This window comes from Haemaphysalis longicornis, unplaced genomic scaffold (genome assembly GCF_048455015.1).
Source record: "Haemaphysalis longicornis isolate Haplotype H1 unplaced genomic scaffold, Haemaphysalis longicornis Haplotype H1 scaffold_1, whole genome shotgun sequence".
NCBI classification, from domain to species: domain Eukaryota; kingdom Metazoa; phylum Arthropoda; class Arachnida; order Ixodida; family Ixodidae; genus Haemaphysalis; species Haemaphysalis longicornis.
In genome coordinates, this window is record NW_027526203.1 from 1,327,071 (window position 1) to 1,353,131 (window position 26,061).

The following is a 26,061-nucleotide window of genomic DNA, read 5'->3' on the forward strand; positions in this document are numbered from 1 at the left end:
CCGAAGTTTCTTTTCCTCCTTTGCAATCGATCTCTTCCCCAAAGCCCGATAATTTTTCGCGCTTTCTGATCATGGAATCTGTTGACAAGGCAAAACCAATCACTTCCCAGTCTGTGTTTCTAATCTCTAAGTTTCTTGAAAGCCTTGTCGGAAAGTCCTACAAGGCTAAGAAACTCACAACGGGAGAAGTTCTGATAGAAGTTGAAAACAAACAGCAATCCTCTAACCTTCTCAAGCAAACGCGCATGGTAGATGTTGACATCAAGATCACGCCCCATCGCAGCCTCAATAGCTGCCAGGGCGTGATCTCTGATCGGGATCTAATGAATGAGACTGAAGCAGATCTGCTCGAGGGCCTCCGAGATCAGGGCGTGACAGCAGTGAGGCGAATCACCATACGCCGAAATGATGAAATAATTCCAACTAAGCACATAATCTTGACACTTGACCGCTCTAGCCTTCCTGAGTCGGTCAATGCAGGTTTCTTGAGATGTCCAATCCGACCCTACGTGCCAAACCCACGCCGCTGTTTCAAGTGTCAGCGGTTTGGGCACGGCACAATGTCTTGTCGTGGTAAATTGACGTGCGCAAAATGTGCAGCACATGATCATCAAACTGACAATTGTAAATCCGAGAACTTCACCTGTGCCAACTGCCAGGGACCACACGCTGCCTATTCTAGGAGCTGTGAAAAGTTCAAACAAGAGAAACAAATCATTGCCTTGAAAGTCAACGAAAACATCACCTTCCCAGAGGCACGGAAGAGGTTCGCCTCCTTCCCTCTGGGCAGGTACGCCGACGCAGCTCGCCGGGGGGCGGAGCGGCGTCTGGTTTCGGCGGGGACCCAGTACCGCGAGTCGGACTTGGTCCCGCCCTCGCCCCCCCCTGGGTTGCCTCTGGCGGCCCAACCCGCCACCGCACCGCCTGCTAAGTCAGCAGCGGCTGTGGTGGCATCCACGTCCGTTGGGGATGCTGCTGCACCCTCTGTTTCCTCCTCTCCACCGGCCCGAAGCACATGCGAGGGTCCGGAGGAGATGGAGCTGGAGGAAACCGCAGCAGTTCCCACCTCCGCCGCACCGCCTGAGCCACCCGGGGCGCTCCTGACGCCCTCGGCGGTCGCGGCCAAAACGAAGGGCACCGCAAAGGGTGCCAGGTCCGGGGGGTCCGGTACGCCGGGTACCCCTTCCAAATCAGATGATGACTTGGATGTGGGACCCTTCCTGTCTGCTTCGCAGCGGAAGGAACGGGTCCCTCCATCTAAACCTCCAGAGGAGGTAAAGAAACCCCGTCCAAGAGTCCAAGCCCCGAAAGACCCTACATAAATAGTCACACTCCAGTAGCTCTAATACATAATAATGGGAAGAGAAAATATCGTTCAATGGAACTGCAGAGGCCTTCTAAATAATCTTGACGACGTCTATGAGATTCTGCATGCTAATCAGCCAAGTGTAATGTGTGTTCAGGAAACACACCTGAATTCCAAGAACACAAATTTCTTGAATAGTTACCTGGTATACAGAAAGGACAGGGTTGGCTGCACACACTCTTCTGGCGGTGTGGCCATAATCGCCCGCAAATCCTTAGCATGCCACCCTGTCACCTTGAACACTATCCTGGAGGCTGTGGCAATTCGAACGATAATATTTAATAGGTTGATAACGGTATGCTCCATATACATTCCTCCTGATGTTTCACTTTTAAGCTCTGACTTCGAGGCGCTGGTTGACCAGCTGCCCGAACCATACATCCTGACAGGCGACCTTAATGCTCACAACACTCTTTGGGGCTCTTCTCGCACGGATGCCCGAGGTCGCCTCATAGAGAAATTCCTTACATCTTCAGGAGCATGCCTTTTCAACAGTAAACAGCCTACATACCATAACATAGGACACAACACATACTCATGTCTTGACTTGGCGATTGGCTCCGCAGTTCTCTTTCCTCTTCTCGAGTGGGGTGTGGGAACTGACCCATATGGCAGTGACCACTTCCCCACCTCACTTACATATATAGGTAAAGGCCCAAGCAGTTCCTCTTCCCATAATAGGTTCAATGAAGCACGAGCTAACTGGAATACATTTACAGAGACATCCAAACTACACCACACATCCATAGGACACCTACACGTTGAAGAAGCTACCCAACTCCTCACGGCGCACATCCTCGACGCCGCCGAAAAGTCCATTCCCCACGTCTCTGGTGCCCCGCGCAACCAGCGGAGGCCGTGGTGGAATGAGGACTGTAGGCGGGCGCGAGAGGCCCAGAACAAGGCGTGGGGTATCCTTCGTCGGTACCCCACGTCGGGAAACCTCCTCTTGTTCAAACGGGCCAAGGCATTAGGAAAACGTGTGCGCCGTGAGGCAAAACGAGAGAGTTGGCGTACATTCATAACATCAATAAACTCCTACACAGACACACGGAAAGTATGGACACGTATACGCAAACTCAAAGGACAACAGACACACAGCCTGCCCCTGGTCAGTACAACGGGGGACACTCTGGAAGACCAGGCTGACACACTCGCACAACACTTCCAACACGTGTCCAGTTCAGCACACTACACGAACACTTTCCTGAAACATAAAGCCTCTTGTGAAAAGAAGTCCCTACACGACAAGAACAAATCACAGACTTCGTACAACTCCCTGTTTTCACTACATGAGCTGAGGGCTGCTCTGAGCACGTGTAAACCCTCAGCTCCAGGCCCAGACAACATTACATATACAATGATACAGAACTTACACACAGACACTCTTGTAACACTTCTTCACCTTTTCAACAAGATATGGCTTTCGGGGCACATTCCAAAGTCTTGGAGGGATGCCATAGTTGTAGCATTCTTGAAAGAAGGGAAGGACCCTTCTTCTCCCGCTAGCTATCGACCCATTGCCCTGACCAGCTGCCTGTGCAAGCTTCTCGAGAAGATGATAAACCGGAGGCTCGTGTACTTTTTGGAGTATAACGGCCTTCTCGAGAGCTGCCAGGCAGGCTTCAGGGCGGGGCGATCCACGAATGATCAACTTGTGGCACTAGAGTCGTATATTAAGGATGCCTTCGTGCATAAACAGTTCTGTTTAACTGTGTTTTTCGACCTAGAAAAGGCCTATGACACCGCTTGGCGTTATGGGATCCTTACTGACCTGAAGTCATTCGGTGTTTCTGGTAATATGTTTAACACCCTTGCTAGCTATTTGTCGGAGAGAACCTTTCGCGTCAGAGTTGGTTCTGCACTGTCAAAGGTACACGTGCAAGAAAATGGCGTGCCGCAAGGCGGAGTTCTAAGCTGCACTCTCTTCATAGTAAAAATGAACTCCCTTGGGAAGGCACTGCCGCCTACAATTTCTTACTCCATGTATGTAGATGACGTGCAGATATCTTTTAAATCATGTAATATGTCCATCTGCGAACGTCAAGTCCAGCTCGGCGTCAAGAAGCTTGCCGGCTGGGCAGACAAAAATGGTTTTAAAATTAATCCCGGAAAGAGCTCTTGTGTTGTATTCTCCAGGAAGCGTGGGGTCCACCCGGACCCAGACATCACTCTTGCGAATGTGCCAATTCCTGTGAACAAGGAGCACAAGTTTTTAGGCATTTTATTCGACGAAAAACTTACATTCATTCCTCATGTCAAACTGCTCAAATGTAAATGCCTAAAGGCAATGAATATTCTTAAGGTCCTCTCACATCAATCTTATGGGGCCGACAAACAACTCCTGCTGCGCCTGTACACAGCGTTGGTGGGGTCCCGGCTCGACTACGGCAGTGTCGTGTATGGGTCGGCGACAAAGACCGCACTGAGAATGCTCGACCCAGTGCTGCATCTTGGCCTTCGCCTCTCATGTGGCGCATTCCGCACTAGCCCCGTTGAAAGTCTTTATGTCGAGTGCGACAAATGGTGCCTAGGGCATCAGCGGGAGTATGTTGACCTGTTGTATGCATCCAAGATCGTGTCACTGACCAACCATCCTTTTAATCCCATCATGAAAGATACATCAAATTTACAACTCTTTTTAAACAGGCCATCTATTCCCTTACCGTTCTCTCTCAGAGTTAGGGAGGAGGCTTGTGCTTCTGCACTCAATGTCCCCCTTTCAGACACGCACAAGACACCCATTCATAATTTTATCGCACCATGGCATCTTCGTCCTGTAACATGCGACCTGTCATTCATTCGTGTAGAAAAAAATAGGGTACCCAGGAATGCAATTCTGCAGCACTTCCTGTTCCTGCAGGACAAGTACAGGTGCGCAGAATTCTATAGCGACGCGTCCAAAACTAATTCTACTGTCTCTTGTGCAGCGCACGGACCAAATTTTAGAGTTATCAAAACAATGAATTTTCACAGCAGTATTTACACGGCAGAAGCGTATGGCATTTTACTCGTGTCAAATCACATCCTCGAACATAAGATTCCAAAGTCCATCGTCTACACAGATTCTCTAAGCGTTGTGCAGGCATTGTCATCAGGAAGGTCGTCAAAAAACTATGTAATCAATGTTCTTTTAAAGGTCATAATGACTGCATATGCTTCAGATTTAGAAATAACCATATGCTGGGTACCAGGTCACTGTGGGATCCCTGGCAATGAGACCGCTGATCAAATGGCTAGTGCTGCTGCTCTCATGACCACAGTTGACATAACAACAGTACCTTACACCGACCTAAAGACACACATCAGACGACAGCTTCGTAACACATGGCAACTACATTGGAGTCAACAGGCAGACAACAAACTACACGTAATAAAACCACAACTGGGACGCTACATAACTGACTCACACAACAGATACACTGAAGTTGCCCTGGCTAGGCTGCGGATAGGCCACACACATGCGACGCACTCCCACCTGCTCACTGGAACTTCGGGACCCACGTGTAGCAGGTGTGGAAAGGGCCTATCCGTAGTCCACATACTAATCACATGCAGAGCACTTGACACAACACGACACAAACATTTCCCTGAATTATACAGACGACACATTCCTTTGCACCCATCATATTTTTTAGCCGATGAACCAATGTTTTCTAGTCAACGTGTTTTTAAGTTTTTAGCTGAGGTAAACTTCCTGCAGCTCTTGTCATATCATGTGTAATCACCCTGGCCCTATACACCAGCCATCTCCATTGTCTTTTGTTTTGCATCACCTTTAGTTTTAGTTACATGTTTCAGTACTTACGGTGTGATGAGAACTCAATAACTTCTTTGGCGCTCTTTGCCCTCGTTGGCCTTGCGCCATAAAACACCAACCATCATCATCATCATCAACTGGTCTATCTTCCGATTTCACAGCTGTCCGTCATCAGATTATTTCAATCAGACTATTTCATTACAGCTGTTTCAATCACCAGACTAAAATCGTTAAAAATGTGGAAGCTGCCTCGGGGGAACGTCAGGCAGCGATCCGGTTTGATTGACGAACGGTTTCGGGAAAACCTGCCTCGTCGTGGAGGGATTTAAAAGAGCCTAGCTAATTCAGATGGCCACGACTGATGTTTTATAGCTGGTTAATAATTGCGCCTAGTTATATTCTTGCTTTATTTGCTCAGCTTATCATGCGTCTTTACATGCTTGACTGCATGTGCGAGGCCTTTTGCAAGTGCCGGTGCTAAGCTTTGGAAACGGTGTTTACGCGATTTTTTGCCCTTGCGCGAACACTGTGCAGAGGTGATGCAGGCGTATAGAAAGAACAATGTGTATGTACTATGCATATGCAATATCGTCAAAGTAGCCACTTCAGGGCTCATACCCCCCCCCCCCCCCCCCCTTCCCGTCGGATACTGCATACTTCGGCTACAGCGGACGTTTTTTTCCGAATTCAGAGGGTCCGTTGTAACGGGCGCAGACTGTATTGATTTTTATGTCAGTCGGTGCCGTACCGATACGTTTGCATCGCGGAACTGCGGAGCACCACCAGCACCACCGCCACCAGTGCTACTGCTGCTCGCAACAGCTGGGGTGGGCATCTGCCACTCCGGGAGTGAATTGGGACCTAAAATCTGTTCGCATGTGGTGAAAACAAAACAAACCACACACGCACGCACACGCACACACAGAGAGACAGAGACAGACAGACAGAGAGGAGCACTTAACAGCCCAGCGCGGCGGTTTCGGCGTTCGCCTCATGGATGGCGCTAGCGTCTGTTCGGAGAAAGCAAATGGCGGCACCCACCTCTAGAAAGGAAAATAGCCTTATATGGGTACCCAAATATGTTGGTGCCTGTGCATGTTGGTTTGTGTTTGTGTTTAGCACTGTGTCTTTGTTATAAAGGCATGAACCAAATAGCTCAGCAAAAACTTTTTATAGAATTCATGTTTTTGAACCCTGCATTTTCCCCCTATTTTTTTCCTTCTCCTAGCTTCCTTGATGACTCCTTCCGCAAGAACCTGGAGAGTGCATTGCGTTTTGGAAACCCACTGCTTGTCCAGGTGTGTTGTCGTCTCCTTCCTGTTGTTTAGTTCTAGTTGTCTGCAGTTGGTGTTGCCAGCTTTTGTGCTCTACAGTTTAAAATTGCATGTTTCCTGAGAAAGTGCGCAGTGAAGTATACTAAGCCAGCAGTGTGGCCTGTGAATGCCTAAAAGCTCCGCACCCTTGCAACTCCTCCCTTGTGTCCCCTCCCCCTCCCCCCAGGATGTGGAGAGCTACGACCCAATCCTGAATCCAGTGCTGAACCGGGAAGTGCGCAAGACGGGTGGGCGCGTCCTCATCACACTCGGGGACCAGGACATTGACCTGTCGCCCACGTTCTGCATCTTCCTCTCGACCAGGGACCCCACGGTAACATTTTCATTGATAATCGGCCGGCAATGCGTCATCTGTAGGTTGTGTGTGCTTTGGGAAAATCGGGAAAAATCAGGCATGCCTGAAGGTTTGCAGTTATCGAGCTTTCCATACAGCAGGCATTATTTGCAGAGCCATGACCAAGTCCACCTTCATCTCTCAGCCAGTCTCGGCCGTGCGTGACCTTGGTTGTATCGAACGCGGCATATCAAATTAATGCACATAGTTTACTGCTGTCAAATTGGTGCAAGATTTTCGCATTTTTTGAACTCGTTATATTGAATCTGTTAATGGCAATGGGGGGGAACTAGTCGGACAGAGTGCTGCTGAGGGAGGGTGGAGGGTGCATAGCATGCAGCGTGTCTTAAGGGGGGACGTGGCTTTCAAAATCAACTTTTTTATTTCTTTGTGAATTTTGATGAAAATTGGCACAGCAACTGGAAATGCTTCTGTGATAACACCATAAAAATTTCAAGGTAATATTTTGATAACTTTTTTATTTATTAAATTTTATTTCTGTTCCGCTTGTACCGAGCTTGAGCGACCTATAAAACATGATAGAAAACTTGTTCAGAGCGATTTGCATTCCCAAGTGAATGGACGAGGTCGTGACAGTTTTAGAATTTTTTTTTTTACAACACAATGTTTTTTAGTGTTCATTTTTTTAGAGGTTAATGTGCAATAGGCATGTTGACTGTGAACGATTATTTGAATAAAAAAATCACAAAAAACAAATCTGGAAAACCAAGAGTGTCACTACCTGAACTGTTCATCAAGGAATGTATGCAAGAAACGGTATCAAAATAGACCCAGCAGTCACGAAGAAATCCCTGGAACAAGCGACACAGGTGGCAAAACAAACTGTTTTGAGAAAACTGCTTCCGAAGTTGCAACATAGGTTTCACTTATCAAAAGTCGTCACGGTTGTAGCCTTTCATGTCCTTTTGAACATGGGGCTTCTGGAAGGCCTTGCCTAGAAATTGGAGTGCCTTTTACAGCCTTTCTCTTTCCACGAAACATCATTTTCAGCTCCTCTGTGAAGAGTACATAGCCCAGTTAGCAGACCAAACGGCGGGGGAGATGGCTTTCAATGCAAAGTAGGTTAGCTGGTTGGCTGTATCGCACTGGACAACTTCCCTTTGCAGTGTTGTCCCCATGGCAACAAGTGAAGCATTTTTTTACCTAAATTTGAAGATTTCTGGCTTCTTTTATGTTTTATTACTTTGCCTGGTGCAGCAACTTACTACTCATACATGCAGGTGTTCATTGCCAAAAGTTTGCATTCCACAAGGATGCAAATGAGCTACTTTGAAGCTTGGTATAATATTGTGCATAACTCAAACTTTGATGGAAGGGATTTTTTTTTTTTCACTACTTTTGACGTTCAAGGCATCCAGTATTTCTCGCAGCACAGTCAGTATGCCCTAAGCCATAGATTATGTGCAATGGTATCAATAATTTTCAAAAAAAATACTATTAAATGCTGCGACAGTAAGGTAAATGTTTAACGCTGAGAACATATTTTTATTCCTATATTCCTAACTCAAACCTGTTTGCATGATTATTAGAAGTGCACGGGAAACGTTGCTCAAGAAAGGCGATATGGCTTGCGCGCATCGCAGCGCACGCTTACCGCGACATATCGTACTTTGACTATCCCTGATATGGCTTGTCAGGTCGCTTTCAAAATTAAATCTAACATCGCGGGCATTAATTACAACTACTGGTGTTTTATAGTAACCGGTTGCGCAGACATGTGATGCTCCAATGCGCGTCGGCTATGCCGTGCGCGTCGTAGCGTTTGATGCGTCGACCGTTTCTTTCCCAAGGCTAGCGAACCCACAATCAAAACACACCAATAACTAAGCATGTAAACATCGCAAATCTGACTAAAAGTTCACTTCACGAACCGCTATCGCAAGCGCGCACATCGCGTCACCCTCCAGGGTCTGGCGACGGTAGAGTCACGTGCACCACGAAACGTTCGATGACCTCCGCCTTTCGAGCCACACAACTTCCCGTAATCTGGCTCGTGATCTGAGGCCTTCCCGTCACGATAACGTCCGTGTTGAATTCCACACACTGAACAAAAACTTGGCCGAGCGAAGCAGCGAAAATGAACTCGCACCGCCCACGCTACGTAGCTCAGGCGGCCGCCATCTTGCATTGCGCCGCGACACCCAATCAGGAGGGTCGTCTTACTGCGCCCCGGCCGGAGGACGAATAGCGCTTCAGCATCTATTTCTAGCTTCGTTTGTGCGTCGTTTCTTTTCTGCCGTTTGTGCGTTTGTGAATGAACGAAGATACAAGAGACGAGCGGAACCGGAAAGACGATCGCTCGGCCGATCTAACCATATCAAAATGGCCGCGCCCGGTGGCTCCGTGGCAGAAATACAGCGCTCCGAAAATTGCTGTTTTTTTGGCCCTTTTGCGCTGATAGTTTGTCACCGCGCCTGACAAAACTATTTTTTTATGCCACTTTGCGACGCTTTTCAGCGGAAAAACTTTGCAGACGCACAGAATAGGAAACATAGAAGCCAAAAATGTGGCTTTCAAAAAAACGATGTTTCAGTCATTTTTCTGAAGTTGAAAGCCGCGTTGTCCCTCCTTAACCCATACAAACTTAGTCACACGTACAACTTAGTACACGTACATCTACAACCCAGCTATTCTCAAATCGTCCATCTGTTCCTTTGCCCTACTCTCTGAGGGTGAGAGAGGAAGCTTCAGGTATTTCCGTTGGGTTTTTAGATGTCTGTACATCATCATCATTTTCTGACGTTATACCACCATGGCAACTGCAGCCTGTTTGTTGTGATGTTTCTTTTATGAAAATAGATAAAAACAGGGTTCCGAGAGCTGCGATTCTGCAGCATTTCTTGTCGCTTCAGGATAAATATAAATGTGCCGAATTCTATAGCGATGCCTCGAAAACTTCAACTACAGTGTCGTGCGCCGCTCATGGTCCCAACTTTATTGCTTGCAGAACCATGAGTGTACACACCACTATTTTCTCTGCAGAAGCATATGGCATTTTACTCATCGTTCAGTACATTCTTAAAAAACAAATTCCTAAGTCCGTCATCTTCACAGACTCTTTGAGCGTTGTGCGTGCATTGTCTTCACACAGACCCAGGAAAAACCACATTGTCAATCTTGTCTTTAATTTCATAATGTCTATATATGCAAATAATTTTCAACTACCTAATCCTGTGCTGGGTTCCACGCCATGCTGGAATCGCGGGGAAGGAGACCGCAGATGAAATGGCCGCCACTGCTGCACTTGCAAACACAGTGGACATAACAAGAATACCCTACACTGACCTCAAGCCACACATCCGACAACACCTTCGCAAAACATGGCAAGCCGACTGGAATACACAGACAGACAACAAGTAACACATAATAAAACCACACTTAGGACAATACAGTAGTGACTCACACAAACCCGCCGCGGTGGCTCAGTGGCTAAGGCGTTGCGCTGCTGAGCACGAGGTCGCGGGTTCGATTCCCGGCCGCGGCGGCCGCTTTTCTGATGGAGGTGAAAAGCAAAAACGCCCGTGTGTACGAGATTTCGGCGCACGTTAAAGATCCCCAGGTGGTCAAAATTAATCCGGAGCCCTCCACTACGGCGCGCCTCATCGCCTGCGTTGCGTCGGCGTGTTAAACCCTACAATCAATCAATCAAATCAGTGACTCACACAACAGATTCATCGAAGTTGCCCTAGCTAGATTACGGATAGGCCACACACACGCGACACACTCCCATCTGCTCACTGGATCTCCAAGACCCCTGTGTAGCAGGTGTGGGGAGGGCCTAACCGTACTTCACATCCTCATTACATGCAAAGCACTCCAGACAACAAGACGCAAGCACTTCCCTCAACTCTACAGACAACACACTCCACTACACCCAGCACTCTTTCTAGCGGATGATCCCGTGATTCCTGTGCAACGCACTTTTAAGTTTCTCAGTGACATCAAGTTTTTAACATCTCATTTCCTATCACGCGTAGTTTTTAAAGTCTTATTTCATGCCACGCACCATCACAACCTGGCATTTTACACCAGCCATCCTCACTGTCTTTTATTGATTTTACTTTTTTTCTTGCTTACTGATTTCAGTGTCTACGTTCTCACCTCTCATATTTAACCACTGTTTTGGCGCTCTTTGCCCCAGTTGGCCTTGCGCCATTAACATCCAACCATCATCAACAATGGATATAGAAGCAAACCCACTTTAAACAATACCGGTCGCAACAATATGTTGGATAGAACAGTAAACAGTCGCAGCATGTATATGTTATATGGTAAAATAAGCCACTTATTACATTGGTTGTTTTCCTCATTGTCGACCTGACAGTGCGAGCATATGGCAAGTCTATAATTAAGAGTCCTGTGAGAGATAATGCGTGCCATGGATGCGTGACACAATAGTTTTAAACATGAAAGAATTCTCACTGCTCATTACTGCACCGCAAGCGACAAGCTTTGCATCTGTTTGACATTCTACTCTTGCACCTTTTTTTGTCTTCCCTTCAGGTTGAGTTCCCGCCTGACCTCTGTTCGAGGGTGACTTTTGTCAACTTCACGGTGACCCGAAGCAGCTTGCAAAGCCAGTGCCTGAATCAGGTGGGTCCTCGTTTTTGTTGCAGGGCCTCATCGTTCTCGCCTGGAAACTTGCAGCTAAGGGTTTTTAGATGCGACGCTGAGAGCATCTCTTGTCGGCGGCCCTGTCCTTCTTGCGTGCGTCCGTCGGCGGCGGCGGCGGCCGCACTCTCCTCCGCTCACCCCCTCTCTTCTCCGGTAGCGAACACTCTCTCGCGAGGGGCATTGGATTGGATTCAATTCGATTGGATTGGATTGAATTGGATTTGATTAAAGTGGATTGTGTTGCGTCATAGCCGCGGCAGACGCACTGGCGCCGGTGCCAGTGCGTCTGCTGTGATTGAAGCAATTGAAGCAACGTTCTGGTTGAAGCAACGTTCTGGCTTTGCTTTTGTTCAGTTTTTCTGCAAAGTGCCATCTGTGTACCGAGGATTTCGTAATTTTCCCATGAACTGATTTCAGCAAACTTGGTATGCTCATGTTGAGCGAAAAGAAGGCTACATTCTAAAGCATTTCTTTTTCACATGCTCAATAAATAAAACTAGCTTGGTAGTTAAACTTCAACTGCGACTTTTCTCAGCTTTTCTTTTTTTGCATATGTGCCTAGCCTTACAGAGGTTTTCAGGTTGTTTTTATCAAAGGATTTCTATAAGCGTTATACTGTTGAATTCAGGATGAAATGAACTGCATGCTGATGCTATTTTAATTGGCTCAATGTGCCTACTAACTTGGTAGTAAAACTTCAACTGCGATTTTTCTCAGCTTTTCTTTTTTTGCATATGTGCCTAGCCTTACAGAGGTTTTCAGGTTGTTTTTATCAAAGGATTTCTATAAGCGTTATACTGTTGAATTCAGGATTAAATGAACTGCATGCTGATGCTATTTTAATTGGCTCAATGTTCCTCAAATGTTATGATTTAATATGAGCTCATTAAGTTTTCTGAAAACTGTACTTGGCATAATTCAACTGATTCTATCCAATCAACTATATTTACAGGAATACAAATCGCATCAGCATGCATGGCAGGTCTTAAGCTACACATCCATACCATTTATTTTCAAAAAATTTGGATACGAAGCCCCTTAACGACCCGTAACAAATTACTTAATTAGGCTCCTGTATTTTCTTTCTATCTCAGAAAATAATTATGCCATATGAAAACTAATTACATATTTGAAATTAGGAAAACAAAACACATATGCACAGTGATTTTCATTATCATAGACCAATTAATAAAAAAGTTCATTTGAAGACCCTTGTTTAAATGAATGCACGTGTCTGTAGATGCAACCATAACAATATTGGTTGGGGTTTAAATTCAATCCTAGCAACATTCTTTCTTTTTTCAGCAACAAGAAGAACTGCAGAGTTATTGGTTGTGTTGTCATGCTCGGCAAGGACATGTTAACAGCTTCCCTAGTGAAAGGAAGGCTCATTTCGGGCCGTAGTTTTGCAAATGAGCAGCTTTCTGTGTGGAGTCCCCTCCCAAAGAAATTACCGCATTTACTCGCGTAATGATCGCACTTTTTTTCCAAAAAATATGATGCAAATTTAGGGGTGCATTCATTAATCGGGGTAAATTTTTCGCGAAAAGCTTTCGAGTTCAGAAAAGGCAAGCAAGTTGCGCGCCAAAATTTTTACGAGCCACTGTCACAGTGCTGGACATGAAAACAGACATGGGGGGCCGACGCAGCATGACCGCATGCTTGCCGATATCGCTAATATTGGCAAGTCTGCGGCAATAACGTAGCCACATCCTCTTTGAAAGGGAAGAAAACAGAGGTAAGCTCGATCATCATCAGCTAGACTTGGCACACATACGACATACTGCTGCGGCAAGTTCAGGGTGCGTTCATTGCGCGGGAAATTGAAAAAATAAAAAGAAATCGAATTTTGACACCAAACTTCAGGGGTGCGATCAGTATGTGAGTAAACACGATAACATCTTCTGATTATGGGACTACGTTCTATGTGAAAAATACTTCTTTTATCTCATTTGGTGACATTTATTATATATTTTCAGTAAGGACGTTTGTGTTTTAATGTTAAGCATAATCTGATGGAGGCGAAAATGCCCGTGTGTACGAGATTTCGGTGCGCGATAAAGATTCCCAGGTGGTCAAAATTAATACGGAGCCCTCCACTACAGTGCGCCTCAGGCCGGGTTCAGACTGTCGCCGCAACTGTCGTAATAACTTTAAAGAATGACGCCCTTTCACGTCTCAGCCAGCCAACCAAACTGCGTGACAAGCCGTTGTTTTACGTCCATAGATATTGATACGGCTTTTGGGTCACTAGTCTGAACATAGCCTCATTGCCTGTGTAGTGTCGGCGCATTAAGCCCAACAATCAATCAATTCCCTGCATCCAAAGTCGTTTAAACCAGTGCCTATTTGCATTTTAGAAAGGCTCACTGCTTGAAATGCTCATTATGAACTTGCTGTGAATTCAAAGTTTTCATGAAAACAGTTTTGATTCAGTGCTGAATCGAATATCCAGTTGTTTGGCTGGATACTCAAAACTTTCGAATACCGTATTTATTCGAATATAAGGCGAGGTTTTTTTCCAAAATGTACGGTCTCAGTCATACCCCGCCTTATATTCGAAGCTCAGTATCCCAATATGCCGATTCTGGTGTGACAGTTTTGGTTTCCACCTTCCAACCATTTCCAAGCATCCAAAAGAGCCCGACGACACTGTTGGAAATGTAACAAAGAGATTTCAGAATAAGCGCATTATAATTTTACACGAACGCAGGTTGCAGATAGCAATTACAGAGTTTCGGCAACTGCAAGGGTATTCAACAGTTCGCGATACAGCAGAGGCCATGGCAGCAGACGCCTTCGACCATGTCAACGAGCTGAGCCAGCAGTAGCCGTTCCAAGCCAGTAGTAGCCTCAAAGCTTGTAAACAAGTCGGGACGCCATTTTGCATTTTTAGTTAGAGCTCTCGGAGTCCCTGCTGCAAGATTTTCTTTCTCTGTGCTTGTTTCATGCGACCAGCGCTATGGCGAGTCGTCGTTGCCACTACGATGCAGCCTTCAAGAGGAAAGTCATAGCAGAGGCGGAAGTCACTGGAAACTGCGCGGCGGGTCGAAAGTTTGACGTTCCCGAGAACAACGTGCGTCATTGGCGCAAACAGAAGACGTCGCTCTTATCATGCGCCGCGACGAGGAAGGCTTTTCGTGGCCCACAAAAAGGAGTGTTCCTGAAGTGGAAAAAGTGCTGATGGACTTCGTCAAAGAGAGAAGAGGCCGCGGTTTGGCAGTTACTACCGACATCGTGCAGATGAAGGCGCGCGAAATCGCGGGAGAGCATGGCAGTCCCGCTCTCAAGTTCAAAGCCAGCCGGGGCTGGGTGCAGAAGTACATGAAGAGGGCCGGGCTTTCGTTGCGAAGGCGGACCTCCGTGATGCAGAAGTTGCCAGGAGACTATGAACAAAAACTAATTTCCTTTCAAAGATATGTATCAGCCTGCAACGCGACCACGACTTCCTATTTGCGCAGATTGGCAATGCCGACGAAACTCCGATTTTTTTTTTACATGCGGTCGGCCCAGACCATTCACCAAAAAGGTGATCGCCAAGTGAGCCTGCGCTCTACAGGCTACGAGAAGGCTCGGATAACCGTGATGTTAGCCTGCACCGCCGATGGGCGGAAGTTGCCCCCCTTCATCATTCTGAACAGAACGACTATGCCAAAAAACGAGGTGTTCCGGCAGAACGTCCACATTTGTTGCCAAGAGAAAGGGTGGATGACGGAAGAGCTTTTTCTTGACTGGATAAAGTCGGTGTGGTGCCGGAAACCAGGGGCACTTCTCACCCGGAGGTCAATGCTGGTGCTCGACGCCTTCCGTGGGCACCTCACGGAAGGTGTGAAGTAGCAGCTTATTGACAATCAGAAGGAGCTGATCATCATTCCGGGGGGGGCATGACGAGTCAACTACAGCCGCTTGACGTTTGCCTTAACAAGCCCTTTATTAAGGCACACGTCAGACGGCTGTACAACGAATGGATGGCGTCTGACACTGTGGCCCTGACACCGTCGGGACGTCTGAAGCGGGCGTCCCCGTCTATGCTCGCCCAGTGGGTGGTCGACGCTTGGGCAGCAATCCCCGAAGCCATGGTTGCGGCATCGTTCTGCAAGTGCTGCATTTCAAATGCTCTTGATGGTGCCAAGGACGATGAACTCTTTGAGTGCACAAGTGACAAGGAAGATTCGGATACCACCACCTCTGAAGACAGTTTCTAAGTTGCACTTTCGTCTCGCTTTGAATAAATCCTGTTGTGTGCAGATAGTTCATGAATACTTGGTGTCTGCTTTGCTGAAAGGTAAGAAATTTAGTTGCCTTTTTTCTTTCGTTATTTCTCCTTATATTAGTGTTCAAACTTTTTTCTTTTTCTTGGGTCCTTCAACTCCCCCTCGCCTTATAATCGTGCCCGCCTTATATTCAAATAAATACGGTATTTAAAATTCGGCCCTTAGATTAGATACTTTGTTTTTTTTGCTCACAAACCTCGATGTGCAGGTCTTGAAGGCGGAGCGAGAGGATATCGATGAAAAGCGGTCAGACCTGCTGAAACTCCAGGGTAGGTACAATGCCTGTAGTTTTGAAACCTTTCTTGCTCGAAATATGAAGTCGCCTTCCAAGGGTAAATATCGCGTGTCCTCTGTGCTCAGGAGAGTTCCGTGTGCGGCTTCGACAGCTGGAGAAATCTCTCCTCCAGGCCTTGAATGACTCGAAGGGAAGGATTCTGGATGACGACAGGTTTGTCTCTCCTCTGCACGACTGGTATCTTCTTTTCTGCCATAGGAACTGCTTGTTGCCTCATGGTTGGGGCTGCTGCACACATTCGTGGATTGAAAGCAGCTCTGCACATAACGGGGCTGAAATCTCTCAAGACTTTTCTCAGACATGCTGAACTGGTGCTAAGCTGCTATATTGCCGTTCAGTTTGGGAAACTCTTTGCACTTGCACCTTGACTGCAGCAGTGAATTGCTGCAGAGTTCCATCACTTGTCCCATAGTGTTGACAGTATAAAACAGAAAACAGTAATGAATGTGCACAAACAGATAAGAATTAATTGAAAGGAACAACTGAAATCAGCATGCAGAAAATAGTTAAGCTGTGCAGGTGGGAGCACTAGCAGTAGCGATAATGAGACTAGTCCACGGTAGTGGGCCGCTTGCGGCCCTCATGGTTGCTAGACAAAAATTTATTTTGCCAATGAACTCTATATGACACAAAGAAACTTTTTTGGTTTGCATGGGCTATCATAATTCCAAGTCTCAGTGTTAAGCCGGGTGCAATGCTGTCATTTCAGGAAATGACTAATCACTCTGTTTGTGCATTAACCACTAAGTCACTGCAGTAAACCCACAGAGACGGTAGTGGGTGCCAATCCAAAGGGGTCTGTCCCCTTTCCCACACTTGGTCCTGTCTGGACCTTGGAAGTTTTGTGCGAGTTGAGTGAAGGTGCAGGTGCGATTCAAAATGGTCATGAATGTGTTAACACTGTGGCAACATAGAAAACAAAAACAATCCAATACGGGCAAGTTTGACACAAACCAGTCTGGAAAAACCAACTCTAGAAAGCAAATTTGGGTATCTGATTTTTTATTTGGCACCCTTTATTGATTTGTTTTGGTATTCGATTTGAGAGCTACTATTTGGCATTTTCACACCCGTGCAGATTTCGCTAAGCCAGTGGGGTAGCCTTGTGTGGATTCGCATTCATTGCTGGGACTCTGGCTACGTGCCTGGTTGACCCCATTGGCCCCCGTGTTGTCCACTGCAGCGTGATCAGCACGCTGGAGAAGCTGAAGAACGAGGCGGCCGAGATCTCGCGCAAGGTGGAGGAGACGGACAAGGTGATGGCCGAGGTGGAGACCGTCTCCCTCCAGTACCAGCCCTTGGCCCAGGCCTGCAGCTCCATCTTTTTCACCCTCGAGGGACTGCACCAGGTGGGTGCTGCTGCCCTCTTCTCCGCACTGGGCAGGGGCCGTGCCAGTCCTGAACACCACTGGATGCAAGCCACATGAGCAGCAGTGTTGCGGAGTTACCACTGCGTAATTGGAATGACTCCGGATTCATTCCACCTTTTCGAGATCCCGGAATGGAATGGGAATGCAATGAGGACAACACTTGGGTGAATGGAATTAAGTGCGTTTTTCCCGGAATGGAATGGGGATTTTTAGATGATGGCATCACCATTCATTGCTGGCGCCTTCAGACTACTTAACGCTTGGATGTATGGAATGGGAATGGAATAAGCACCTTTTGCCCAGAATGGAATGGGAATGGAATGGGGATTTTTAGACGATGGCATCACCGTTGCTGGCGCCTTCCGGCTACTTAATTAGTCTGTGCCGACGACTGTGTCGGTATATCTCGAAGGGAGCACCGGCTACAAAAACGAGAATGTATACCTGCCATCTAGAGTAAGTAATCCGTGCTGCTTGCCACAGCGTGGGTGAAAGTGAACTTCGAGCGGCGCAAGTGCGTCTGGCCGGTGGCGCCGTCAGATCGGCTTTTGGTGCTTCGGCAGGCTCCTTGAGGCATAGCTTTCTCTGTACAACTTTCTGTGGTGCCGATTGCAGACCAGCGTCTCTCTGTGGCAGGCACAATGTGGCCAGGCTAGCAGGCAGGGAATAGCATCAAGAAGCAGGAGGGAGGGCTGATGCAAACGGCGTGCATCCGAAGCCGCGGTGTTTCTCAGCGCAACCTGATGCTGCGAAATCTTGGAGCTAACAATATAAAGCGTTCGCGCATGAAACATGAAACAACCGAGTCTGCGTGGCATTCTCCTCCCACCCTCCGTACCCAGAGCACAATGAATAGCCTTGTAGCTTGTAAGCTGACCTTGTTGGCATATCCTGGGAAATACGGCGTACACCTGTTGACCGTCTGTCCGTGTGTTGCAGCGGAGCCCCAGGGCTCCAGCAGGTCAAAACCAAGGCAGCAAAAAAAATTGTTGGTGAGGGTCTTGCATGCCCGGAACCCGCCACAAGCGTAAGAAGCGAGCTTTGGATATGTTACTGAGCTTTCTGCTACGACAGCTACGGCAGTGGGCAGCTGGGATATACAATTACACTATAGATATTATATAAGAATGCAGAACACATAGCTGCCGATAGGCGTTTGCTTCTAACAGTTCCGGCTCCAATGGCGCCCTTGTTTGCGAGTGTTTTGACAGCTCTCAGCAGTGTGACACCATAGTTTGCTTCAATCCGAATGTGCAGCCCTCTCCTCGAGTTGTGCCAAACTTGGTCGTGGTTTCTTTGCTGTGTTTCTGTGCATGTGGCCTGCGCGCCTGAGTACAAACGTTGCTTCAATCCGAATGTGCAGCCCTCTCCTCGAGTTGTGCCAAACTTGGTCGTGGTTTCTTTGCTGTGTTTCTGTGCATGTGGCCTGCGCGCCTGAGTACAAACGTACCTGATTAGTGAAGCCTTAGTCATCGGCTTGAAATTTGGAGCACTGCCACTATTCAGTTAGGAAGGTCTCATTCCAAAATTTTCATCAGGCCCTCATGCATATTGGTTGGCGTTCATGGAAGCAAACTGCCTCATTATACTTCTTTATTGACAGAGCTCCCATCACGATATGGTTCTGTCAGATTTAAATGAGGGGATCACAAATAATTTACTGTATTGAGCGGATTGGGCTAAGGTAATGCTAGAGCAATAAACAAGCGCAACGGAGGTCAACGTGGAAGCAGTGGCGACTTTCCTACAGTGAATGCAAAAACTGACGCTGCCCTCCCGTCTCATGTTGGTGCAGTCGCATTAGTGCTCAGGGCTGTAAATTCACTTGAAGTCATTCAAGTAAGCATTTCGAATGCGTGTACATGTGAGCAAGCTCCGCGTGACATGCCTATGAGCTATCCACAGCATAGTAATTACGCTGGTATGACGGTACGCAAAGCAGCTAGCAAGATAGCACGCCACGGACTTTGCAGCAAAACAAAAAGCAGACATCAACGTAATAGCTGCTTCATCTCATGTCGCGCAAACAAACCGTTAACAAGGGTGTTTAAAGGGATCCCGCTACTTATTATGCAAAAAGGAGCATTGTGACTCTGCCCCTTTTTAAACTGAAAGCTGTTTAAGTGGGACCGATTGCATTCTGTCAAAAAACTAATACATTCCCCCTTAGACCAGTTGCTCGACCGAAAAGCTCTGATAAGGTCTCTATACATGGCGTGCATGAAACCGAGGACTGCAAATGAAGTCTGTCTCTCTGTCTCTGAATATGGGCTTCCTTTTTATTAAAATGCTTATTTAAAAATCTCAAAAGATGAACGGTTCTAAAGATAACACACACGCCGATCATGAAGGAGGAGTACTATAGTATGCCTTTGTCTCGCAAACCATGTAACGGTGTACACTTAGAACGTTCGTAGTTGCACTTACTTAATGCGGGAAAAATCGTTGCATGGGGCCGTTCTTCGTTGGCAATTTGGGTGTTTAAAGGTTTGACGATCATTTAGACGCACTTTCAGCGAAAGTTGGACGCAGTTTTAGCTTTCGCGCTTCTCTCTACATTCGTTGGGAAAAGACGGTAATTTTTTTGCATTGGGTTATCGTTCTGCACGAGATATGTAACTAACCTGCTACCACCTCTCCACTTCGGTGACAAATGACAATTTTGGCATACTTTTGCAGTTTTCAACCCGTGTAACGTCAGATTCATGTTGCGTTCCTCGGCAACTCGGTATAGCACCTGAGGCTGTTTTTACGTTAAAGAATTTAAGGAATGGAATTGAACTTGCCGTCCATTCCAGGAGTGGGAATGGGCTAACTTCTGTCATTCCGAGGAATTGAAAGGAATGGAATCGCGCCAAGTTCTAATCCTTGGAATTGAATTGGAATGGAATGGGGATGCCCATTCCGCAACACTGATGGGCAGTGGCTTGGCACTGGTGCGATGGGGCCATTTCCTCGGACTGCACTGCAACCATGCGGTCGTTAGCAGTCCTGTGCATGCTACCTCCCAAAAATAATGAAAAGATGTTCAGTAAGCTCCAGTTAAGACGAACTCCATGGTTAAGGCGAACAACTTTTTTGCTCTCTTGTGATGTCCACAATGAAAAAAACCTCTACCTAAACGAATTTTTCATAATACGAGCACATTTACATGGTCCCTTCCAGTTCGTCTTAACGGGAGTCTACAGTAGTCAAATTCCCGCGTACGTCGATTGTCTCGTAAGGGAAATTTGTGTTGCAAAAAAGTATTTTCTGTTCCTCGTCAGTCACTCGTAAGAGTTGGTGCGCTGAAATTTCCTTGTCAGCATGCAACTTTCTCTACACTGTTCCACTGTGGTGAAATTTGTGAAAACAACCCATTATCTTTCGTTGTTTTGAGGCTGAAACAGTAAAGTCAATGGGCAGCTTATATGGGCAGTTATTGTGCTAATAATCTTGCTTTTGCCACTAGCTGTCATGTGTGCACACACTTGCCCATGCACACATGGTCACCACGCACACAGTATTTTCACACATAACCTGCCTGTGCATATAACTGACACCCCTTGTGTGATGCCCAAACGACAGAAATCAACTTCCTAAAGCAATTTTAAACATTCGCACTCGTTCGCGGCGAGCCGGTTCGGCGCGCGCACGGGGTCACGAAGAGGTCACGACTGACGTGACGCGCCGGCTGCCCAAAATGGCGGCTCCAGCTCGCGAAAACATGTGCAGGCGAGGCGTAGGGAAACAAGGGTCCCCACGGCATGCACACACACTAGACGAGTAAAAGATGAAAAACTAGAGAAAAGCGAAAAGCAAATAAAGGCCTGATAGTGCGAGAGAGCAGTCTGACACGAATGGCGATGGTCTTCGCTTGCACATTGTTGCCAGACAACAATTTACATTCTGCCAATGACCGCTATATAAGACGAGGGATGACTTTTTAGTGGATTTTTTTGGAAAAATACTCTACCTATATACCGGTTTATACGGTACTTCTACAGGGGTGAGACAGCTGTGCATATTGCGCAGTTTCGATACAAATTTTTTTTCTCCGCCAGGCTGCTGCAAAAGCTTAAAATTTTCGAAAATTGCACCAAACTCCTCAGACAGTCTGAGAGCCTAGGATTTTAATGCTCCAGTCAGTTTCAGTGGGGAAAATGCTTACTGGCAGCATACTTTTCGAGCATCTTTAAGGTGATGCTGTTTGTAAAGGTTTACAGTTAAACCTCGTTATAACGAGACGGGCTATAACGAAATAATGGATATAACGAGCAAATCGTAATTCCCTTGATATCTCCATAGAAACCAATGTATTTAAAACCTCGTTTTAACGAGGTAAAATTTCCCTGTTACGGGATATAACGAACAAATTTCGTTGAGAAATCAAATTTTGAGCTAATTTTACAGCAGTGCGCAACGTGGATTTGAGACAGTGCGTGACGCGGCAACTGTATTAGCTGTTCAAAACTCCCGCCACGCGCGCGAAGCTGGCTGGCGCGCCATGCGGACGCTGTGCCCGCGAAGCCCCCACCCTCCTCTCGCTGCGCACGGCATGCAGACAATGGGGCCCTTCGATTTACAGCATAGTGTCGGACTCACCGCGGGCTCCCCGAGAAGCAGTCCGACGTTCGATTTTACCACGTATCCCTATGGCTTCGGGGAATCCGCAGACTATCCGCGGTGAGCCCGCGCGCGCGGTTGCGTCGCCTTCCTCCCCCCCTCCCTCCTCCCCTGTTCGTATCGCCGACGTCGCTCCATAGTTGTGCGTGCGTGGGTTTTGGCAGTCTTCAGCCTTATCTTTTATTGTACTGCCAGCGTGATTCCAACAATGCGAGTACTAGCGACAGGCGGGAAGCGAAAGCGAAAGACTATCACGCTTGAACAGAAGACGGCTATGATAAAAGCCGTCGCATCGGGCGCGAAGGAAGGTGAGGTGCACTCCTTGGTAAGGTGGCAAGAAACTGACGTGTGGACGAGTACGCTGTCTGCCATCGTGAGCAACCAAGAGTCCATCGTCAGCGCTGTTGCACATGGCTTGAAAAGAAGCGCATAGACGGCGTCGGAGGCACTAGAAGCGGTGGGCGTGCTGCGTCGCTTCATTGGCGCGCACAGGGGCGGCGAAGATGGCGTGAACGTAGCGGCCGCAGCTGAGAGGGCCATCGCTCGCATCAGGAAGGTGCATCAATGTCCATTTACGGACTTCTTCGTAGCCAAGTCTGTTTGAATTACGAGTTTTCAACTGCAATAAAGTATGTTAGTGACTTTTCCTTTTTACCTCCGGAATGTGTTTATTTTACTATCGCCGTGCAGCAAGATGCTATTTCGCCCGCTTTTTGTTTTAGGTAACTACAATACATAATATTTGCAGTAAATGTCGGCTATGGCTATAACGAAATATTGGGTATAACGAGCAAATCGCGGCGCCCCTTCAATTTCGTTATAACGAGGTTTATTTGTAATTGACTGATCATTCAATAAGTAACCCGCATAACATTGTCCCCGAGATAGTTTTTCCGGAAGTTGCAACTTCGGATTGCACATGTTATATTCTGTGAGTTCTTAATGTTTTCCCATCGAAAACCATTGCAAAGTCCCGTAGAAAAAAATATTTGTGGACTGAGGCGGCAAACTACTTGTGCAAGGTGATGAAAAAACGGCAATTTTAAGAGCGCCTTATCTCCAGAACGACATTACTGGGTGCTGCCATCTTGGTGTGGTGAAGGTTGGAAAACATGACCGCCGGGCGAAGCAGTTGCTTGTGGTTCAGGCAGAGTGCTCTTCGCCAATTTCTACCGCGGTTTTGGTTATGGGGGTGGCCGGGTTTACATTTAGTCGCTTGACCTATTGCGGAAAGTTACGCGACTCAAAAGACGGGGGTTCATCAAAAACAACGGGGTACCCGCAATATCGCCGTGTTTCGGCCTTGAGTGTGAGGCGCGGTGCGTGCTTGAAGTGAAATTTGGGACTCATTGCGGCGTTATAAAACACCGAGTTATTGTTGCTATTGACAGTGAGCTTGCGAGCCACGGGAGTGGGACGATGGACACTGCAGAAGTGGCGGCGCAGGCTGCATCACCGCCAAATGTTCAAGCAGTGTCCGATAGCGGGACGGGCTATTATCGCACGCTAGTAATAATGGTTCATCTGTCTGAATTGAAATTTAATGCCAAAAGGGAGGTGACGAAACATACCAGTACTCTAATTACGATCGTAGTGAGCGCCCACCTTGGGGCTTAAAATGGGAGGGCTGGTGGAGTGTGACGACTGTCACCTCGCTTTGCGCAACTTTTGCCGTGGCAAGTCTACCTTTGTGGGTAAAGCCGCATTCACATGATAATAAAAGTGCCAAACGATGGCTTAGTTTTTCAATTTGATATTTTCAATGGATCTCCACTCTATGCATAGAGGCTAAGAATTTAAATGTTGTTTGCAAAAATTTAGTGCAGTTCGTACCTTGTGATACTCTCATAGAATAAACTTTATTGAAAGGCTGTTTCAGTGTTATGTACGTTCTGAACCGATTAAAAAGTGCACTTTTCCCCCCCGAGTTGCCAAAAATTTGATTTTTTAGGCTCGTAAGGTGACATATTAAATGTCATTCATCTGCTCGAAATCAAGGTTCTGCTGCTCCAAAACTGCTCCCAAATCTGATTCAGCTGTCTCAACCCTGCTTCTATCACGGGTTTCATAATGGACTTCATATTCTCAAACATAGGAAAAGTTGCATGTGCTTAATTAATATGCCTCTTTTCATAGCGTTTTTTGTAAAAATTGTGAACTTGCCCAAGAAGGTGCTCTGTCGCAGATTGTGCATCAAGGTGTAGTATACTGAATATGGTCGGAGGAGATGCAGTGCATTGCGCGACTTAACTGGCTTTGTATGGATGGACATCCATGAAGCCCTGGGGCAGTTTGAATGATCTAGAATTTCAAATAAACGAGTTAGGTGTAATCAAGCTTTCATTGTCCTTAGTTCGCAGTTACAGTGATGTGTCTATTTTGGTGCAAGAATTGAAATGGTGGGCGTGGAAGTGAAGCTGTGTCTGTTCTGCGCCAAGGGGAATGATGTGCTGTCCGTTTGTGACTGGTGGCTGTGTCTCTGCAGGCCCACTTCCTGTACCAGTACTCGCTGCACTTTTTCCTGGAGATCTACAACGATGTGCTTACCAACAATGCGCACCTCACGGGGGTGGTGGACCACACCGCACGCCTGGGCATCATCACCAAGGACCTCTTCCAGGTGGGCTGGAGGGGCACCCTTTGATGGCAGCTTCTGAAGAAACTAAAGAACGGCTCTCGGGCATTTTGGTCGGGAAGTCGCCCTCCGGGCCTGAAGTGTAGCGTTCTGGGTGGCGGTCTTGCAGGTGGTGTACACCAGGGTCACACGGGGCATGCTTCATGAAGACAAGCTGGTCTTTGCCCTCCTGCTCTGCCGCATACACCTCCGAGGATTCTCACTGTGAGCAATATGTTTCCTCGCGCACGATGGCACAGAGGTGAAAAAAGTCTATTTTTCAGGGCTACTTTTCCCCAGTAAGGGTGCAGTTTTCATTGGAACAGCCGTAAATGTGAAGGGTTTCTAGGGGTATGTTCACTTAATGGCGTACTTGCTGACCAGTGGACCCACTTGCTGGTGTGCCAGCATGCCAGTGGCTTGCAAATTTAAGATTGGGAATGGTCGGTTTGGCTAAGGATAATTTGCAGTGTCACACTGTAGGGCGGGGCAACAGTCTCCACAATATTAATTCTCAGTGGGGCACGGTGCAGTCTAAGTCCACTCACGAGCTTCATAGGTGAACGGAACGGTCTATGCCAGTGGTGTGTGTCCAGGGAGGGAAGGAGTGAGAAGGATGGTTTTGGGGCTGGTGATAGAGTTAAATGTTACTGCAGCCAACCATGGCCCTGCTTCCCTGAGATGAAATCCAGCTGCGCTGGTCATGGAAGCGAGTTGAAGCACCGCTGGTTCACTACACAAAGGGCGGCATTTCTTTCCATAACCATGTTGCTCAAAGGGATCTGCCAAGGTCTTCCAATTTTCGTTTTCAACCATGTGTTAATTCATGCAGTGGTATCATTTAATTGCTCTGTGTAGCGTTTTTCAGTTAGAAAAGCAGTTGCTGCTTCATGCACTGTGTAGTGAGGAGGAAGAAGGTTTTAAAAATACAGTTGAACCTCGTTATAAGAGACATTGATATAAGAGACAAATGGGTATAAGAGACACTATTCACCCACATGGTTGGCTGCCCCTATCTTTCCCATTAACTTGACCTCTCTTATAACAGACATCGGATGTAGAAGACCCCGCAGAGGGCACTTTAAGCAATCTTGGTGACGGTGTTGGCGACACCGCGGACCCCGAGCCCCCAAACATAAGCTGGATCCAACCGTGGCGATGTGTTTTAAGGTGAAGGGCAGAAACCTCAAACGGTGGCCATCGGAGCCCAGGTCAAGCTCCGGCGGATCGGCTCCCTGTCTGTTTACCAGGCAGGGAGCTCCGGGACCTCTTCAGCTATCAGGGTAAGGCTGACGAAGAAAGTACCCCCATCTCCCTGCTTTTGTACTATGATATATGGTTTCCAAATTTTCTAAATCCAAAGATCGGCCCCCTAAAAGGAGCCACACCGAAGTATCCTTTCCTCCGTTGCCAACGACGAGTTTCCCAAAGCCGGACAACTATGCTAGGTTTTTGGTAATTGAATCTGTTGATG

The 26,061-nt window shown here is 47.2% G+C and overlaps 1 protein-coding gene across 1 annotated transcript in view; it reads left to right on the plus strand.

The window, feature by feature from the left end:
* LOC144174886 (dynein heavy chain, cytoplasmic-like) overlaps positions 1–26,061 on the plus strand; it is a 408,801-nt gene that overhangs the window by 313,200 nt on the left and 69,540 nt on the right. The window contains exons 56-63 of the mRNA XM_077703850.1: positions 6,355–6,424; positions 6,627–6,773; positions 11,319–11,408; positions 15,912–15,972; positions 16,064–16,151; positions 17,182–17,347; positions 24,459–24,593; positions 24,718–24,812. Of these exons, the coding sequence (XP_077559976.1) occupies positions 6,355–6,424; positions 6,627–6,773; positions 11,319–11,408; positions 15,912–15,972; positions 16,064–16,151; positions 17,182–17,347; positions 24,459–24,593; positions 24,718–24,812 (852 nt within the window). The remainder of the gene's footprint in view (positions 1–6,354; positions 6,425–6,626; positions 6,774–11,318; positions 11,409–15,911; positions 15,973–16,063; positions 16,152–17,181; positions 17,348–24,458; positions 24,594–24,717; positions 24,813–26,061) is intronic.